The following is a 21,022-nucleotide window of genomic DNA, read 5'->3' on the forward strand; positions in this document are numbered from 1 at the left end:
AGTCACACAACCAGCTTTCCTCCTCAAGCTTGGTAACGTCTGTCCCCTTTCTGGCCATAAAATTGGAAATTTCTTTGCACGTCTAACAGAATCTGCATAGTGCTTTTTCCACGGCTTGGCCAGCACACTGTACGGAATGGCACATCTTTGAATTTAGAAAGGTCTCTTGGCAAGTGAGACACATGGGTTTTTCTTTGTCCTCTGTAAGTCCTTAGTCTCACACCACTTGAAAGTACCTGTTTTCAGTATTAACCTTCCTGTTTTAAACCTTTTGAGCTAATAGCTAGGTTGCTTGCTAAGTGGCAGTGAGCAGTTAGAATGTGATTGAAAGTATGTTGGAGGGCATCAAGTTTAGGGTTCATACACTTTTTCACCAATGGTTTTCAATTACTTTTCCACAACTTCTCCATAACTTTGAAACTAATTTCCATGACCAAAAGTAGTACTTCATAAGTGCCACTGATAAACAGGACTGCAAATATCGTTTGAAAACCCAGTATTTCAAATAGATGTGTGTTGGGACAAACAAATGCCTGAGACACACATGTATAAGATTGATTCCCTGTATCTTTACATTTCCAAATGAAATTACATTTATTGAATTTACATTGACTATATAAATATATCAATAACATTTTAAACAAATGCTTTCACCTTATGTATAACTTTTCAAATTGACACTTTCACAGAGAGAGACAGACAGGGAGAGATGAAGAGTGTGAACAGAATGTAGAGATGAGATGAACAATGACTGATAACCAAGGTGCAACAAAACTGTAGTGTCCTTGCATTCATTTTTCACAACCACTTACATGAACAGTCACATGGCAGCTTAGCATTTTATTTCTGCAAGGTTATCATCGGTCTGCTTTTCAAGCTCTTGAAGTGATGCCTTCTTTTCTATGGCAGTGCTGGAGTGTTGGATTTGGCATTGAAGGCCAGTTTACCAGTGGTATTCAGTTTTGTTAGCATAGCTGACTTCTGCAGTGCACTGATATCACTCTGTATTCTGGCCCTTTTCCTTTTCCGTTCATTAAACATCATCTGTGATGACCTTTCTATTGAGGTCAATTGATAAAAAAAACTTCTCTTTCAACACTAGCCTGCTCATGAGAGAGAAGTAGCACCTTCACCATATTGGAGAATGCATCTTTTGTTCCCACTGTCTCATACAGGAAGGTTTGTCTGTCATTCTATCAGTCTTGGGGTCCAACTCTATGAAGGTGGCTTAGGTGCAGTAAAATCACAAAACTCCCTGAACTCTTGAAAGATGTCACCACACAATGACTCCTCCACATGGTTGGCTTCAACCAGATTGTGCAGTATTCTTTTCATTTGGGCTAGGCACACTTCCTTGCATCCAGCCATGTGTCCTGGGCCGATGCACTCCATGCTTCTCAACATATGGTGGTACACTGGCGCCTACTTCTGAAGCTTCTGTAGTAGTGTAATGATTAGTTTCCAGCACCTGTCTCTCAGACATCATCATGGTAGACTGAAGTTAGCTTCAGGTGGTTTCTGCTGAAAATCCAATGTCAACAGGTGTCCTTGTCCAGGCCACTGTCCTGAAACAGTCCTGGAGGTGGAGGAGCTTCAGCATTGAGGCGGCCTCCTTCATGTAATTAATTTTGTGTGTTCTTCAAACACAACTGTACATATAATGTAAAATATATATATATATATCATCATAATATCATTTAAAAATATATACATATCATATAAAAATGTCTAAGAAAACATCTGTCACTACTGTGGCCGTGATGTCCTGGGTTTGAATCCGGCCTTTGTTGCATGTAATCTCCCGCTATCTCACCCAATGTTTCCTGTCTCTCTCTACTGGCAACTTTCAAAATGAGGGCAAAAATGGCTAAAAACAATTGTCTTTTAAAAAAACCCCAAAAAAAACATCTTCACTGAGGAAGGGTAACATCAGTTGATCTGTCTGATGAAGGTTGATGAATGTTTGCGATGCTGTTGAAGATCAACACTGTCAAGGTGAAGAGAGGATCCTTGCAACTGTCCATCATAACTTCAAGAGACTTCAGCTTGGGGTCCGGTAGCTGGCGTTTATGCACCACCTCAACGTGAGAAGTGCACATACCCAACACCAGAAGTTAATTTGGGCAAATAGCACATATACAGATGGTCTCAATTAGGGGAATAGGACACACGTCTCAATTGCAGCCCCACTTTGTGATTTAGGCTGATTAGATGGGTGGATTTTTGCATAAAAATCTTACCTAGTGCAACTTTAAATTTGCCCATGTCATAATACAAGCATTTGCTGCATGCTTACTTGCAAGGTATGCATTAAGAGGAAAGGTATCTGTGAATTTCTGTAATTTTTGGGTGTTTTTTCTTAACAAGGTTTGGTTTATATCTCCTCATATACTTTCCTTTTCACTCTCTCACACATCGACAACATATGGTCTTCGTTTCTATGGTCACCAGTGGGTCCTGGAGACTGGGTTGCCATGGTGACAGCAGTGGCTTAATGAGATTCCCCAGCAGGGTGTGAGATTAGTAACAAGAGCGTTCCATCAGGTCCCTGCTGACAGCAGGTAGCCATTAGAGCTGTGTCCGTGTGTGTGTGTGTGTATGTGTGGCTTCACAGGTTTTTGTGGTGTGAATGCACCCATATAACCCATATAACAGGATTAAAGCACCTGAAATCTTAACCATTTCTCAGTCACACTCTTTCCTACTACTCTCTCCCACAATTCAATTTTCATTCACACTGCCTACTCTATGTTTCTGCCCTGCCTTGCCCCGATTTTCATCTCTTTCTCTCAGAGATACTGTGATACTAGGGTGACCACAGTGGGACCCTTCAAATAGCCCCTAAAGCCAACCCATCCATCTATACTCACTCCTTGGTGATAAGTCCCCTTGGCCCAGTGGGTGTGGCCAATTTGGGGTCCAGACCATGGGTGTCCAGGATGTGTCTTGCTGCTGGGCTGAGACGTAACCTGGACAAGCAAGATGCAGTGAGAAAAAAGATTTTATGGCAGTTCCAGTTTGAATTCAATGTACTCATATGTTCAAATGGGCCACCACAAAAGTATCTTTCTGACCTCATATGTAAATCAGACAGCCATCAAAGTGTTATGATGACTACACCAAGTCTTCCTCAGGACTATTATATTATCTATAACTGTGAACTCTCATTGATCATTGCTCTTGCTTTTTCAATTTAGACTGAATAAAGTGACTTACCATTACCATTCCTGCACTATCTCTGTCTCATAATCGCCCTTGCTGCGCAACACATATACCTTTCACCCCTGTTAATTTCATCTAGCCATTGTCTAAATCTGAACATGTGGATGGGCTCAGCGTAAAATATGTTGGCATATCAAATAGGCCCTGCTTTGTTTTGTGGCTGCTTCTTTGCTTTCGACAAGAGTGTTTATTGTGTCAACAGGGCTAGACAGGATCTTACATGTTTTGAAATGTGCACAGTGGAAGAGCATCTTACTCAGCATATTGTGTGGGATGGTGGTGGCTAAGCCCTGACTGGACAAGTAGAAAGCAGCGTGGTTGCCATAGTTACCTCATCTGAAAACCCTCTTGTCACTCCAGAGGTTCCAGCAAAGGCTGCTGTTAATTGTTGATTACCCTAGAGCTAGTTATAATTGTAATGACTGAAAATGAGGGGGGAAGAAAAGAAGAGAGGCAACACTTACGGTCCTGAGGTGGCTGGTTTTGGTGGAGGAGGTGGAGGAGGAGCGGCAGGGGCCTCAATTGGGACAGTTGCTGCATGGGCAGCAGGTGAGGCTGAGGAGGGAGCTGCTGCTTCTGGAGGGGGGATCTCCACCTGCTTCCAGTCCTGCCCTTCCTCCACCATGAGGGCGATGAGAGTGCCCAGTCGCACGCTGCGACTGCCCTCCTCCATCTGTAGAGAGAATGAGAGAGGCACATACTGTATACAGTGAGAGGGGACATCAGCAAAACTGGTTCATTCACAAGAGCAAGTGAAATCACTAGAAAAAAGGAAATATCTTTTCCTTTGTTGTGTGCCTGTGAAGCACTTTGCAAGAAAACAGGAAAAATCAAATGAAGGGCCAAGGGAAGAAAGAACAGAAGATAAAAAGAGGGAAATGGTGAAAGTGATGTTTGAGTATGAGTAATGTTTGAGTGAATCAACAGTGTTCATTCTTCTTCTTCTTCTTCTTCTCCTTCTCCTTCTTTGTTTGGGAATTTCAGCGGCTTCGATGCTTCAAGGCATGAACAGTGAAATGATGAACACCTTTTGACAGTCCATTAATTAAGGCTACTTCCATTGGGACCTCTTGGACAGTCACAGTGCCTCCTCCATTCACTTCATTTGCTCCCTCTGCTGATTTGACCAGGGTTCCACACAACAGAACATACAGTCTTTAATGGAGTGCAATGGATGTGTTACTACTCTCCACAGCCGTCAACCATTGATTCATTCTCTCGTTCTGTAGCGATCCAAAGCCATTGCAAGTCTTCCTCTACCCACCCAGGTGTTGTTCCTCAGTCAATATTGATTAGTTCTAAATGAAAGGCCAGGCACAATAGACAGGGTAGGGCTGCTGCACTTCATCTATTTTCAAAAGGTATCCACTTAGTGAGCTGTCAAAGGTGAAGCTCTATCCAAGGAGAGAGAGGTAGAAGGAAAGGAAGAAAAAAAACCATCAGATTCTTGCTGAGCTGTTGAGTTCAATCATCAGCTCCAATTTTTTAATGATCAGCCAAATCAAAGAACAAGGTATAATGCCAAAATACAATGGTCCAGTTTGAATGTACTGTTTTAAGGCAGTAGTTTGAATACAGACCTATCAGTAGGAATGTGGGGTTGCCACCCACCCCCACTCCAGCGGGCTTGCAAATCAAAGCATCGCTCCAATAAATTTATCATCTCCACCTAACCAGAAAGAACAGCAGCATATATGAACACCTGCGCTCACTGGTAGAAAGAGCAGCAACTCCACTCTTAGTCTGTTTCACTGCAGCTCACTGTAGGACTCAATAGTCCTGTAGCAGGGATGCAGCGACAAAGGAACAAAGGTGAGATCCAAAAAGAGCAGGAAAGTCTCCATGGACTATAGCAAAGATAGGAAATCGATTTTATAGCTTCACTAGGCCTTTCTCAAGTTTGGACAAAGACAAAAAGTAAGCAAGGCTTAAGTGTCAGTGACAATACATTTAGATACATATATGCCTTAACCAGCAAATCTGATGTGACCAACATGGACTCCATCTCTACCAGACCTGTTTATTGTGTGACTACCTAACCTTTTCTCCAAAGGCTAGAGTCTGGAGGTTGTGTGTGTGTGTAGCCTATGTCTCCCTTCTTGTCCTCCATGGTTAGTGTCTCTATGGCACCTCTCCTGCCCAGTGGGAGGTGATGGATGAGAGTGGAGCCTAAGGGCCGCTCAGGGAAATCAGGACTTCTGGAAATTTCCATAGAGAGTCACTCCCTCTAGTCCCCAAGGGATTTTTCCACATGGTAGAGAGACTGAAAAGAGAAAACGGGGAGTACACTGCTCCCACTGCAGATGAAATTACAAACACATCAGATTTACACACACACAGGGTAAGATAGATATCTAGGAAGAAAGGGTAGAGGACGCAATATAAACCAATCCATCAATTCTGCTTATACAAACAACCCTGTCTAGATACATATGTCTTTGCTCATTGTGATGTGATGCAGTAGCATAGCAATTAGGCTTATCCTAAATATAAACAAACATACATATATAAATCTTTATGATTACTAACAGCCATAGGAAATGACACTTCACCTTTCACAAGGAAATAGAAACAGTTGATTAGTCTAGTTGTGGGCAGATTCAGAAAATGGCAGTGGGTGGTGACATGGCAGTGAACCATACCCTCTGGTCACCCTGAGTTAATTCTGTTGTCCCAAGGACAAGGCAGATCATACAGTCATTTTCATACCCTATCAACTAAGCCAAAGCCCATACAAGATTACTGTTGCATACTAGATTAATGTGAATTTAGACAACCACATGAGGATGTAGGTCTAATAAAAAGATGGGCCAAGACAAATTTACAAAATGGGTCAATCAGTGATAGAGGCTGAACTCTAAATTTACAATGCAAAGTAGATTTCCACCTCCTTCAACCCTCAAAGAACTGGAGGCTTTTCTTCTTGAAGAATGGTATCCCATTACACAAAAAGGTGCATTTTGTGCCCATGACAAAAACCTGTTGTGCCCGCGAAAGCGATTCAAAAATATGAATATGTAGATAAAATGCAAATTTAAATAATAATTGGAGATAACTAAAGTGGGCTATTAGAATTTACAATTAACACAACGGCTACTGACAAAATCCCCACTGCCAAGCGCATGTCAACTACTTATGTATGTCTATTGTTTGATGGCAAATATGGCATTTTTTCATTTATTCTACATCACTGTTCTCATTCACTCTGAGCGAGACACATATGTTTACACTAACTTTTAAAAGAGAAGGAATAGAGGCAACTAGACTAAAAGGGCAAGGTATTGCTCAAAAAGAAACCCAATGGCCAAAAAAACCTAAACTATCCCCACTGGATAAGCCAACAGCACCACCAACAAATCTGACATTGTAAAACACATCAAAGCCTTGCAACTTTCCAGTGATTCAATTGAACATGGATGCTGTGCACATACTACAAATTTCATTCATTCACACACATTCAACCATTGCCAGTTTGTGCTATACTGCAGGAATACAACACCCAATACAAGGTTCTTGTTCTGCACAACACTGCTCAACGGCTTTTAAGAGGGAGAGCACTTGAGCACTTGTTGGATCTTTTGGACTGCATTCAGGACTTTTTGGAAAACAAGAGCAGATCAAAAAGGGCACACAAAAAGGATTAATTCCTTGTTATTGAAAGGACATTACAAAACAGGGATAAGAATACTGTCTTCATTGATGTCTTTAAAGCTGGCATTTTTCAGAGGTGGTAACCTCCAAGAAGACAAATTCCCATTTCCCATTTCCCATATCCCGTACCATGTGACAAACAAGAGCCCACAAATGTCAGAACAAGCAGGCACATGCACTGACAGGTGCGTCACATTAGTCAGTGAATTTAATGAAAATTCTGACTGTCAGTTCATAAACATTTTTGCTTTCAAGACAGTGTTTTTGTCTCTGAATAACCCTTTCCAGTCGATCAAAGAGAACATCAGTGATGCGGCCTCCGGCCTGAAAGCTTTCTGCCCCGACCAGGCTTCTTTGGAAATGGAGCTGCTGGAATTTCAGAATGACTTCAACAGCACATCAAGCCAGGCAAGAGGACCGACTTTTGACTGGAATTGTCTACTGACAAATACAAGTGTCTGGCGTTAGCAGTGTTGGGGAAGCTACTTTGAAAGCATAGCTTTGCAAGCTACCGATTACTTCACACTGGAAGTAATTGAACTACAGCAAAGCTACCCTAGGGAGAAACCTAGTTTGGTTAACTAAAGCTACTTAGAAAAAGTAGTTTCAAACTACTTTGTAAAAAAAATGATCAAATTGACAATGTACATATGATACGAAATTATAACAAAATATAATACAAAAAAGTCACATACCAGTAAAAAATGCCACTCAATTGAGTTTATTGCAAAAAGTGCCCACTTGTTCACAGGTCATACATAAACCAAAAAATAAAATACCCCACTATTCATGGGAAAGTGCAAGGAATGTCAGCTTTGGTTTTGTATACAATGTCCATCAGTCAGACACCTGCCTTCCAGAAACTAGAGTCCAGGTGGGGGTATTGCAGCAAGCAGGATTACTCAGTTAGCCAGGTAACTTCTAAAATAGCATGCAACAACTTCTCTGAACATTTGTTAATAAATGGCAATAATCATGTATTGCCATGTGTAACAAGTACAATGGAATGCTTACTCCCCATTCGCTCCCGCAGTATAAATTCTAAAAGGGGGCGGGGCTGGTCAAAGGGGGTTCAATTACAGTAATGGTAAAATAAAAATAAAAAATCATTCCTTTCCTTTTATGGCCCAAAATTGTTTCACTAGTTAACTACACAAAAAATGGCAAAAAAGTAATTTAACTACTTGACTCACTATGCAAATATGAATGTAGCAAGCTACTGCAAAATGTAGTTAAAATACTAGTTTAATTACATGTAGTTCACTACTCCCCAACACTGGGCCTTAGCATCAAACAGGATCATGTGTGTTATGATTTTCATAAATGGTTAGGTGTTTTGTCCAGCCCTGGGATTCATTACACCTTCTTTTTCCTTGGAAAAAAATGAGAAAAGCTGATATGATATTCAATGATATGTTTCTCCTGCATAAGAAAAAGCCAAGCCTACAGTTTATTTTCCTTCCTGACAATTGCATTTCCATTCTTCGAAGTTACTATTTGCAGCATGCAAATCATGCAAATTGCTTGTTAAAAGTTTGAGTGGTGAATGAGAAAATTAACACTGGATATTTTTCTGCCTCACCATCTAACTCACTGAGATGTCAGAGAGAGAAGCAGCACTGTAACGTTCCTAACTGCAAGCTAGAATCTCAATAAATACCAATTAGAGGCCAGGGTATTTATAGGTTCATTTAATAAAGCCCTCTCTCTCTCTGTCATCCTTAGCCATGAGCTGACATAAGTTATTGTCTTCAAATTGTCATGTTTTTATCCACTTTCTAGACTATGTGCCACAGTGTGCATGGATGTCTCCATTAAACAATGTCCATGAATGTGTGCATGCCTTGTTACATACACAGACATAATATATACGAGGTGTGCAGGCACATATACACATATGTTAACCGTAGTGGTGCGGGGCTCAATACTGCCATCAACTGGTTATAGAACAACATTATCTAAAACCTATAGAAAGTGTAAATGATCTCCACAGCTTGGCATTTGCAATGGTTCAGATATGAGGTTATCCTCTAGGTGTGAGTTAGATTGAAACCAGCTTTGCCACACATTTAAAGCTAGAGCTTAGAGCTCTTAGCGGTCAGAGAAAAACCTGATTGAGTCAGAGGAATCTCTTAAGAGGTCACCCCTCCCCACAGTGAACAAGTCAAATGACCCTGTTCTTCCGATTTCAAAAGGAGGAAACATTTCATATTCACAAGCCAATTCACTCATCTCTGGACTGATACACACCTGGGACTTCCAAAATGCTCCACATTAGTCCCTGCAGGTCGAACAGAGCAGCACTCTGTATGGACACTAAACCACACAATATTGATTCAAGGGTATAGGAGGTTGGTGTGGAAGTGATACTGAAACCTGGCCCTTTTGAGTATGGTTTTAAATAAACAGCCTCAAAAGTATATAGGCCTGTTGCAAGAATCTCTTGCAAATAAATCAAGAATATTCAAATGTATTAAGCTAGCCTAATAACCTTTTTAAGTTTTTGGCCAGGACTAGACAGAATCTGACATCCTAATAATTGCAAAAAGGCAAGTGGAGTTATTAGCCATCGCTATCAGAAATCTGTTATTTGGCAGCATTCTCACTGTGGCAAAGTCTGAAAGATCTGAGTGGGTTCCTAAGGGACCTATCCAGAGCCCATCAGCTAGGCTAATGATATTACAAATTCAGACTAAACCATTTATGAGGTTTAACCTACTTATCACCAAACTGTTAGCTATCATACAGCCACAAGTGCCCCCAGAGAGTCTAAACAGCTCAGTTACTGTACGCTTAGCCTTGACAGTTATCAGCATTAGATTTAAGTTGAACAGATTGCCGGGTGCTGTAGCCATAAAAGTTGTGATTTAGATCCAATAAACCTTGATCATTTCAGGCTCATCTGTCAGTCAGCTATTACAGGGGGCATCAGCTCATGGCCAAACAGGATGCAATGAGGGGTAAAAATAGAGCACAGATCCAGTCAAACGAACCAAAGATGGCCCAATATGGTAAATGGGTTTATTCTGAATAAACACTCACCAAGCCTAAACATGTGCATGTGCAGACAACTGTGTGTAACCCACCCAGTATGCTAAGACACCACCTAATGATGATAAAAAAAATATTTTCACTAGCAAGAATAAGGAAGCACTGAACCGACTATGAATCTGACAGTTAACAGCATACATCTTCTCTCTTATTGCACAGCCAATCCAACGGCCTAAACACATTGGTTACATATGCTTTTTAAACAAAAAAAATATTTTTTTTTTTGTAGACTGCAATTTACTGTCCCTTTAAACAAATACTGAACTCCGAAGCTCTAGCATTGTTTTTTTTTTTACTCAGATTCATTCCTTAGTGCATAGAGGGGGAATTGGGCAGTTTGATTTATTGAGTGGACAGGGGAACAGGAGGCCATGTGAAGGTTAGTCAGCCATACAACTCCCTCCTCTGGGGAGAATGGATGCTCCTGGCTGACAAGGGTAGACTGCTCTGCAAAATACGTAGTTGAGGGATCAATGACAAAGAAATGATGATGCCAGAGGAAAAGGAGCGGGCGGGTGGGTTTAAGGGCAATAAAACTTAAAAAAAAGAGAGAGAGATTGTTTAGGGAGTAAGACAAGATTTGTCTCCCATCATCAGAGCAAGACAGATACAGCACTTCCACGACTGCAGCCACATCCTCTGTCTAAGCAGCAGAAGTCTGCCAGTCCAATGTAATCTCACACATAGAAACACACAGACAATGGGAGCAACTCAAGAGTCACCTCACTCCCAACTACTTTTCCTAAGGACTGTAAACTAATTGATTTCAGCCTTTTTAGCCAATAGCCTGTGGGCTGTGTACTCTACAGTCTTGGAATTCATTTGCCAAGAAATTCTGGGACAAAACGCATGACCTTCTGCCCACTTTGGCAAGAGCATCCCACAAGGGTAGAAAGTGATTTATAATAGAGATTGGTTTAGAAGGCACATTGCTGTTAGTGCTTAAATTGATCCCCTGGATGAGAGTGTGTGAAGATGAAGAGAGGCGTGGAATGATAACTGGGAAACTGGCTGTCAGGTTAACACTGTGGAACATGTTCGATATCTTCATCCATTCATCGAACCATCAATCCATCCATCCATCCATCTATCCATCCCTTCTGCCATCTTGGCCATTGTATCAAACACCAGTTCATTCACATTCACCCACCTCAATTGATTTCTTGAAGCTTTTCCATCCCTGCTCAGTAGCATTCATCTTCATATTCATCAGAACATGGAGGAGCTATGTGCGTATGTGTATGTATGTATGTATGTGTATGTATGTATGTATCTGGGCGCACGTGAGTGTGTGTTGTTTCCTACAGGCTGTGATTGATTGTACCCAGGGCAGATTTTCAGATTGAAGTTCTGGGGTCAGGGTAGAGTGGTGTAGTAAGGTTGTGATGAGATGGGGTAATCTGTGTGTTGATGGTGCTGGTAGCCCCCAACCTACCCCACCCCCTACTAGGAGCAGGATCTATCCCCTGTTCTCTAACCCCCAGGCGCCGAGGCTGAAGACTGTTAGAGGGCCATAGCAGTAGTTGACCCCCATAAATAACCCCTGTGGAGCACAGGAAGTTCCCTGTCTACTGCAGCCTGTCCGCGCGTTTGGCCACAGGCAGGTAATTATACTAGCCTCTAAATTAGAAACCTACTGGCCACTTGGAGAGAGCCACAATTACAGCACTGTGGGGTAATATGCTGTGACCCAGAGAGAAGGAATGCCATATTGCCCATGCCATGTATGGGGAGGGAAGACATCTCTCAAATATTGCTACTAGCTGCTGTTTTTCTTATTAACTACACACATACTCTCCAACACACACACACACACACACACACACAGTGCTGGGGGGCTTATCTAATATACCCCATCTTTCTCTGCCAGCTTCAGCTCCAAAGCCCCTACCCCCCAACTCCTGGGTGGTTGCTATGGAAACTACCTCATCCCCATGGTAGCTAAGACAAGGATGGAGTAAGGGAATGTGGAAGAGAGGAAGCAAGTGAAGCGAAAGGAGAGGCGCAAGAAAGAGAGATAAGCCTGTGTTTGATGGTACATGATCATCCCTGTTTGACAATAATGAGAATACTGTTGTTGATCTGTATGTGTTAATGTGTGTGCATGTGCATGTGGTTGCAGAGTGTGTTATTTATGGACAATGAAGCTGCATGCACATGTGCAATGTGCATCTGCTAGAGTTGACTGGTTGCGTATCTGGCTTTTATTTAGGTTGCACTAACAGACGCATCACCTGAACCCTGCTCCAGTGAGCCCTCACCAGAATCTGAGCATGTCCAAAACTACAGAGAAGGCCACATGTCTAACTCTCAGATGAGGCACTCTCTGCGACATGGAGCAAGTGTATGCATGTTTTTGTATGTGTATGTACACACACACAGCATCGGCTCATTGTCATCCCTCACATTGCTGTACTGTTTTTGGAATAGGGGGTTTGATGGGAAAATTCTCTCCAGGAAATAATGATCAGCATTTCTTCCTGCCTCACATATTCAGATCTCTGGCAGATCGATCCGACAGTGAAAGAGGATAAAACACTTTTATCCGTCTGTTCCAGAGGACAAACATGTGGTGGAGCACTGATGAAAGACAACTGATCGCTCTGTCTTTGGCAGCCTACTAAATATTCAAACATCAAACAGCACAATGGGGGATGGAAGAAGAGAAAAATTTGTCACTGAAGGCATTTCATCAATGCTTTTCTGTCACTGTATAAGGAAGCCGGATTTAACAAGCATAGCCAATTACCGTAGGCAGTGAGGGAAGCCTGGCACATGTTGTGAACAAACATGCATATACTATATATGGATACAAATTCAGTTCCAAACATCATCATAACTACTGTAAATTGCTCAAATTACATTGTTGGAAAGTATGGCACATCACATCTGGCTTTGAAGAACACCCTTATAATTAAAATAGGGCCAACTGGCATTAGCAATTAAATATACCTTTAACCCACCATTTCCATAGGCCACAGGCTATAGCCATATTCAAAGCAAAGTCTGCCTGTTTACAAATAAATAATCTTATTTCATCGTCTCCAGCAGTAGAGGAGCATGTGTGTGTGTTGTGCTTACTCACCAAGATCTTTGCCATGATTCCGTCGTCATTGGATTCCATGGTAACAACGGCCTTATCAGTCTCAATCTCACAGAGGGCATCGCCTGCTGCCACTGCCTCACCTGCAAAATTAAAGAAACACATCCATAAACTCTTCATTTAAAATAAAAATTAACTTGCAATTTCAATGATCTAATTCCCAAACTATCTTTTCATATAAGCGCAGCGCTCTGGCCATAGAGCTTAAGTGCAAAAGATCCCTTTTAACTGTGATTGCAAATACATGAACCATAATGGTCAGCAGAATGCTCAGACCGATTGCTCTTTCACTGGGGCTGTGCACACAGAGTTAACAAATCAGTTGCCATCAGAATTAAATAATTCAAGTGAATGGACAAAACAGGTTATAGGGGGGGAAAAAAGATCTTCCAGGCTCCGGTCTACATATCAAAGAAAGAGTCTAATCAATCTTTCATGGGAAAGAATGTGAGATACAGGAACCTGGCATGTCTGATAGAAGCCAAGATCCTCTCCTATCCTCAGAATCCCAGCAGAATCCCAATGGTCCACCACATGTGAGAGTTGGAATATATTAGCATATGCTTAACAATGAAAAAGGATGCCAATTAGGAACAACTGGTTCTCTCTTGCATGTTCATACATCCATTTGGAGCTCCAAGTATTTGCATGAACAACAACTCAGATAGGCTTCCAACAGACAAACACAGACAAAAAGGACAGTAATATGGTTTCCATGGACAAAAGGAGAGTAGACGAAAGACTAGAGAAGAACAAGGCAGAAGAAGAGGAAAAGCTTGACACTGATACTTTAATGTTTAATTTAAAGACTTTAGGCTAGCCCAGGCATAATACTGTAAGTCCACCATAAATGAGTGCCATATACTTTCGTTGGGCAATCTAACAGGGGATAGAAAGATGCTCATCTAGTCATCAAGTCAATGTCATTCAAAAAGTATAATTTCTAACTATCCCTTAGGATTTGCAGAGTCAGTCCATATCATATAAACAGTCAAGACTGGAAGGGATTGAAGGCACTGTGTGATTGAATTGTCTTTATGACACGTGTCCATGCGTTATGAAGAGAGGAGGCGGTAAGGTAGATGAGATAAAGGTCAAGGGTCATCCCGACCTGGTCACATTTCTGTCTTCAGTAGAGAAAGCTGGGACAGGAGGGAGGGTGTCACCTGGGGTCATCTCAACGCATAATATCGTCAAGGACAGAACCGTGACACAGGCAAAAACAAACACCTTGTAAAACCTCATTAACACCTCTGCTTAAAAACGTTGCAGGAGTTTATGAGCCCTGTATAAAAATAAGAAAAATGTGTGGGGAGGGATGTGGTGGAGGCAAGAGGAGTGTGGATGGGGATGGGTGAGGGGAAGGCTGACAGAGCAGAGGGTGTATTGACGTCGGAAGCCCCAGAGAGCCAGGAGTAGCAGAGTCAAGATTGGATTTGTGTATGAGGCTTTAACACCATATGACCCCAGGGGTTAGGTGTGATGTGCAATATTAAAGTTTAAACAGGTGACCCCAGGCCCTTTCACCTCTGCTCTACTGGAATGACAATAGGCTGATATTATAACAAAAAGGATACTTAGACTACACACGCCTGGTTGGTGGGTAAAAGAAATAGAAGTCGAAATAGAAATCACCGGCACAAAAAAAGACTAAACCTACACTCTCAAGATGCTGACTATTGCTTCAATGTACAGAGGGAAATTGAAAACAGGGAGCTGAGTGGAGTAACCATTCCTGAAAGATGGCCTTGTTAGGTTGAGTCATAATTCGAGGAGCTGGAAAATAGGTGATTTACTACACTTGAAACACTTCCTCACAATGAAAAAAAAAATACTCTAAACATGCTTGTTCCATCTCAAAGGATCAGCTGACAGTTTTTTTGTTTGTGGTCAAGTCTTTACATTATTCCCACAGAATAAGTGGTTATTTTAAGATCACCTCAAAACCCATGATGAATTTAGAGGACCCTCAAATGTCTTGCAACTGTTCTTTGAAAGTGGCATCCCAGATTTTTTCCACAGAAAAAAAATCAAGACCATTTGTCTTCTATGAATGTGATAACTGTGCAGGCTACCATTAATACAGCTCTTTTTTTTTTCTTTTTCTTTCTTCCTTTCTCTCTCTCTCTCTCACTCACTCACTCACTCACACACACATCCCACCCCAAGTCACAGAAGCACATGGCAACACAGCAAATGCAAGCAGCCAATCGGAATGCAGTTTATGCTGCCTCCTGATGAATGAGAGTGTGGCTGTGGCGACTGGCTGAGCAGCGTTGCTAAGCGGTGATGAATAGTAACTGCCATGTTTCCTTGAGCCAATTAGCCACCAGAAGCCCTCAGGTGCTCTGATGCTCTGGCCTCCACAGAACAGGGCTCAGTCTTACAGAAAGATGATGTCATCAAGTCAATAATTAGCGCTACGCCCGTCCATCACCACAGGGAGAAGAAATGCTGAGCTTGTTGGTAATGGAGAGAGAGAAAGACAAATAGAGAGGGTATTGCAAACGGTTGGCTAATCTGATGAACACAGACAGGTGGCTTAACTAGGTGTAGTGGGTGTTGTTGTGAGTATAATCTACATTTGGACAGGGAAGAAGCATTCATGAAGTTAAATTTGGTTTGTCACTATGAAGAGGGAAAGCTTATGTCTAAATATCAGATTAATGTAATGCATTAGCCTTGGATAACACAACAGAACACATAACAGATTGCATACACATTGCAGGTTATGTAGGGAAAAAAGCCAAGCGGCAGGGCATAATTATGAGCAGCAAACGGAGTCTTGTAGCCCTGTCTTTCTCTTACCTTCCTTCTTTAGCCATTTGACTATGTTTCCCTCCTCCATGGTGGGGGAGAGAGCCGGCATTTGCACTTTGAGAGGGGCGACATCTAGAGGATACAAAGAGAATAACACATAATTTACCAAGGCGCATTAACAATGTGAGAGGTCATCTGTCCCAAAACTAGAAGGGAAATCATTCTATACAATTACAGAAATTTCTTACGGTCAAGCCTTCCACTACCTAGACTATGCAAGACTGTAAAATGAATGACAAAGTTTGGTGAAAAATAAGAAAAAACAAGTTACTACGCTAACATTTTAGAATGTAAGACTACCAGACTGTTTGGCTACAAGAAGGCCTGGGGGGTTCCCAGTGTATCAAAGTCAGCAGCATGAAGAAACAGCTCCACTACGAAAGAACAACACAGTGCTGGCAGGTCAATAATGTAATATTGACCTGATGCTGGCTGACATTGCACCAGGGGCTGCTACTGCACCAGTACTCCTACTGGCCACTGAGCCACATCATGGCCTCCCACCATCTCTCTGCGCCAACTCAGAGGGACAGAGTTCAGCTGGCTCAGAGTGTCATGTTGGACACAGGGTCTCCAGGCTGACAGAGGAGAACACAAACCAAACCTGCAGTGGCATTACTTGTGTATTAAAACTAGCCTGCAGCACTGTAGACCAAATCATGGTCAGGCATATTGCTCAGACATGGCACAGCTCCAAAAGGAAAAACCTTATGCTGTATGCACTAGTGCTCAGATGCTGAGGCCAATATAAGAGGGAGCAAGAGAGATTGAGAATGAAAGTGACATAGATTAGATGGATGGATAGAGAAAGACAGAGAAAGCAAAAGTGAGGAAGTGGCAGAGGAAAAGGGAGAAGGAATGAGGTTCACTTCTATCTTCAGCCAATTCTGCCCAAATGAATGTAACAAAAGCAGAGATAAAATGAAAGATTAATATCCTATTTCATTTGAGTTTTGATGCACTGATTTACACTAAGATTTAATGTAAAAAAAATATATATATATATAACCTAAAAAGTCTGGCATAGGCTTATAAATTGCATGACATACCCCACTTCATTCAAAAAACGTATGATCCTCCACAAAAAGTTGCGGTATAAGTTGATGCCCATATCTTATCCAATGTACTTATTAGTAGAAAATAAACACGCCACCACCATCTACCCCTATGTGTTCAGTGCTGTGCCACTAAAAGCTGCTTAACTCTCCTTTCTCTGCAGCAACCTGCTCATCTCTCCACCCAGTCAACTCTTCTCCCCTCTGGCTCCCCAATGGGATGGTCCCACTCCACTCCAGTACAGTCTCACCATCTCTTCAAGAAGTACCACACATCACCCTCTCTCTAATGAATCATATCTCCTCTCCAATATCGTCCTTTTCTATTTGCTCTAATATACTACTGAAATAGAAAAAAAATCATTCTACCTCTCACCTTAGCTCTTATTTTTCTTTTTTCTTGTTCTAGTACTTCTCTTTTACATGATCATTTAAGCCTTGACCCCTGCAGTCCCTACTACTGGTTTCTTATTGTTTTGATTGATAGAAATTGAAGCTTATTCTTACTGTTGTACTCATTGTGAGTCTCTCTAGATAAAAGTCAGCTAAAAGCCTAAAATGTAGAAAATAAATGTAGAAAAAAAATGTGAACTGGGTTTTCCTTTTGAAAAGCCGATACGTCATATCCATTAATGCTTTTAGAATTTTTTTTTGTAAACCATTAACCTTAATTTCTATTAGCTTTTATTTTCACAGCTAACTTTCATCTTGACACTGATGGGCAAGGAATGATTTTCATTTTCTTACCATCAGCATCTTTTTTGCCATTAACTTCTTCACTAAGCTAAAACTGAATTCTGCAAAACAAATTCACAAACTGGCCAAGACATCAAACAACATATATGTTCAAGCACTTTAATTTTTAATCAGCATCAAAGTCACTAGGGACTGCAGGATCCATTGTGGGGTCCATATAGAGTATGGTACACTTTTCCTATCCAATCAACTCCACTTTCCATGAAGAAGTACAATTTCATAATAGGCTTCAGCCTGTGTTGTATGTTGCTGCCATCTGCTGGATATCTTGCAAAGTCACACAACTTATGACGAGGAAGATTCCATTCCTGGGATACCTAACATTTAGTGTTTTCCCATTTGGCTTGTAGTATCTCCACAAGCTGATATGTGTGCGCATGTGCATGTGTGTAAGCATGTGTGTGTGCATGTATGTGTTTTGTGGATATTCCCATCCATTTCAAACTTAAGACAATTAGGTAGTTACCAACTGAAAGCACCAACACTTTTCAGTCCAAAAATTGTGAATAAATTCCAAATTACAGAGAAAGTCGATCTTGTTGATACTGTTGATGTTCGCATCACTGTTCTGTTCCCAAAATTAATCTTGAATTCTTCTAATTCCCTTCTCATTATCATTTCTTCCTAACACCAATCAGGTATCCATGCCCTGAATACTCTAATTCCAGCTATCTGTTCTGAAGTGTTATCTGCGCTGAGGACTGGTTAGCTGCCAAGTAGGAATCGCTTGCTCATGATGACTGATCACTGAAAACTGAGTAATCATTAATCAGCAGGTGAATGATTACTCAGTTTTCAGTGATCAGCCATCAAATAAATAGGCTATATTAAATTATTTCCAGATCCATAAACCACTCCCTATGTTGACATTTTGTGGTGTCACAGTTTTCTGTGGAAATGTCTGATTAGGCTACTACCTAAAATTGATTGTGGCCAAGCACCTAAATGTCATTCACACCCCTTTGCATGAAGTAATGGTGCTCTTCAGAGACACCCTCATAATACAACACAGAACACAAAAGAAAAGTTATAAGAAAAGTTAATGAAGCTGCAGAAGGCAACAGGGAAATTGACTGCTTTTGTTTAAATTCAGCATGTAAGCCTAAAAAAAGAGTAGGTCTGCTTATGTAGGCAGATATGTTGTTGTTGTAGGCTAGGCCTACATTAAATAATTTCTCATAAGATTACTGTACACTTAGAAGCATACTGGTCTGATTATGGGCATCTGCAGTCTCTGTAGAAATAATACAGTGTTTTTTCCTTAGAGACTCTTCCTTGTACAAAGCTTATGTCTGATTCAGAGATTCTTTATCAGGAGTCATGGGAACATTTAAGATGAAATCTAAATCTGTTTCAAATCCCATAACACATGACAATACACACATTTTTTTACTTCAGCTATGTAGAATAACATATTGTAACATCATACAGGTGAATTGTAGCCTGGTATCCAGCCCCTATGAATCGCAGTTTTCAGCACTCTTTGAATTTGCATGGCAATTCATAAGATTCATTCCTTATGAATCACCATGCAAATTCGAAGAGTGCTGAAAACTGCGATTCATAGGGGCTGGACACCAGGCTAGGTGAATTGTGTTATATGTCAACAACTGTGACATAGATGGCCACTGGCCAGCATGATATTATCAATACTTTCAGATCAGATTTGTATGGGTAAAATTATTTGGGGCCACTGCTAACGTTACTACTGATTGATTACAATCTCATGTATTTTCAAATCAAATTGTTTTTAGCCTGGCCAAAAAGGGATCCTGACCTAGAAATAGTGGTCCAATCTGTGAAATATTTCCACTTCTACCATTCTGAAGGCAGTTTGTCATGTTGAATTACAATAAAACCCTGTACCTTCAGGTGCAAATTTGCCATGGCCAACCATATCCAGGATTAAATCGTTTTGTGCCAACTGTATGACAGATGTCATATAAAGGGAGATTCAAGCACTGCAGCCTGGTGGTTTTCTTTACCTGGTGGTTTTCTGGTTTCTCGTAATAAGGGGCCAAAATTGTCGATGTGAGCAATTCCAGAGGCTTTTCAAGGGGTAAATGTTCGGGGCGCAGAAAAACTACGTTTACTACTTCTTCTTTTTTTGTCAAAAAGGATGTGTACTCTCGAAGGGGCTGACCCAGTACAGATGTGTTGCTGTTCTGGACAGCTGTCAGTTGTATTTTCACTGGCCCAAAAACATTTAACCTTAAAAACTCATCGAAAAGCTCTTTTGAAATAACTGACAGGACAATTTTGACCCCCTATTTCATGATGTTCTGCACAGCGGTTTGGCCCAAAACGGTTGGGGTTTGCCTGGTTCAAAAACATTTAAACCATAATATTTTAGCTCTTGATTTGGGATAGAAAAACTTTACGGGACAGGCTGGAGACAATGTTATTAATCAGTGCCTTGGGATTACTTAGCTTGCGATATACACGCTAAGAAATGTCAAGGTTGGTAGGGGTAAGCTATGCTAGCTGCTAGTTTGACAGCGGCTGCAGCAGACCTGTCTCGCGCAAACAAAATGACAACTAACGTTAACTTTAGGTTATAAAACGACAACACTCACCGAGGAAAGAAGGGGACTGAAAGAAGTGTCTGACATGCTCCTGCCATGAATGTGTTGTCCCTAAACATGTTTTAAAATGTGATAATCTGAGACCAAATAGAATTCCTTGACGACCCAGACGTAAGGAGGCCGCCATGTTGTCGTCCTCCGTCTGTGAAACGTGTCCATGTACGCGCCTGACGGCAAAACAACGCCCACGCAAAGAGAGGAAATTACTTTCAATACAAATGTATCTTCTAAGCAATATCGAACCTCAATAACATCTAGGAACAATTTGCTGAATTGTTAAATATTTTACCCGCACTGAATTGTATTATTGAGTTCTAAAAAATATAAACGAGCAGACTGAAAATAAGTAAACCTTTTGGGTCCTTAGAGGGCCTTCTGTCTCTTACTCGGCTGTGTTGCTGAAACCCTCAGAGCTCAGTACTGCTCTCTGCTGAGGGGAATGTCACACAAATGATTTCTCAAAATTATATATGGGAAGTAATGCTTGTATTTTTTATTGGGTTTTTTTTTACACAATAACCCCATGCTGAAACTGCATATGTATTGGGGTAGAAATTTAAATGTTAAAGTAAACATGTCATTGTGTAAATAGGATTTATTTTTTATGTATATGGAGTTATATTCTACATGTTTAGGCTATATGGGTACTGATGTTTATTTACTGTCTTTCAAAGACAGTCCCTAAGATTGGGACTATTTAGGTAAATGTAATCTGATGTGCTATTGCTGGATGTCACTGTTATATCTACAAAAAGTCTGTTTTAGCAGCCCTAGTTTAT

General features: G+C 41.1%; 1 protein-coding gene across 1 annotated transcript; it reads right to left on the reverse strand.

Moving 5' to 3' along the window:
• Window positions 1–2,866: 2,866 nt before the first annotated feature.
• LOC139644783 (pyruvate dehydrogenase protein X component, mitochondrial-like) lies at window positions 2,867–20,375 on the reverse strand. The gene is made up of 5 exons (XM_071520264.1): window positions 20,235–20,375; window positions 15,836–15,919; window positions 13,010–13,110; window positions 3,687–3,895; window positions 2,867–2,969 (listed from the first exon to the last, which is right to left on the reverse strand). The coding sequence occupies exons 1-5, from the start codon at window positions 20,368–20,370 to the stop codon at window positions 2,867–2,869; spliced, it is 633 nt and encodes a 210-aa protein (XP_071376365.1). The 5' UTR covers window positions 20,371–20,375.
• Window positions 20,376–21,022: the final 647 nt, after the last annotated feature.

Source organism: Centroberyx affinis, unplaced genomic scaffold (genome assembly GCF_046629955.1).
Source record: "Centroberyx affinis isolate AG114_WGS23_722 - 3 ecotype Tasmania unplaced genomic scaffold, CSIRO-AGI_Caff_v1 ptg000784l_1, whole genome shotgun sequence".
NCBI classification, from domain to species: Eukaryota; Metazoa; Chordata; class Actinopteri; order Beryciformes; family Berycidae; genus Centroberyx; species Centroberyx affinis.

Bases quoted from the DNA above. Each gene is read 5' to 3' on its own strand.
- LOC139644783 (XM_071520264.1), bottom strand. From the start codon at position 20,370: ATGGCGGCCTCCTTACGTCTGGGTCGTCAAGGAATTCTATTTGGTCTC. The intron at 3,896-13,009 runs GTGAGTAAGCAC...TTCTCTCTACAG, and splicing joins GAATCATGGCAAAGATCTTG to ATGGAGGAGGGCAGTCGCAG. The intron at 2,970-3,686 runs GTAAGTGTTGCC...TTGCTTGTCCAG, and splicing joins AAACCAGCCACCTCAGGACC to GTTACGTCTCAGCCCAGCAG.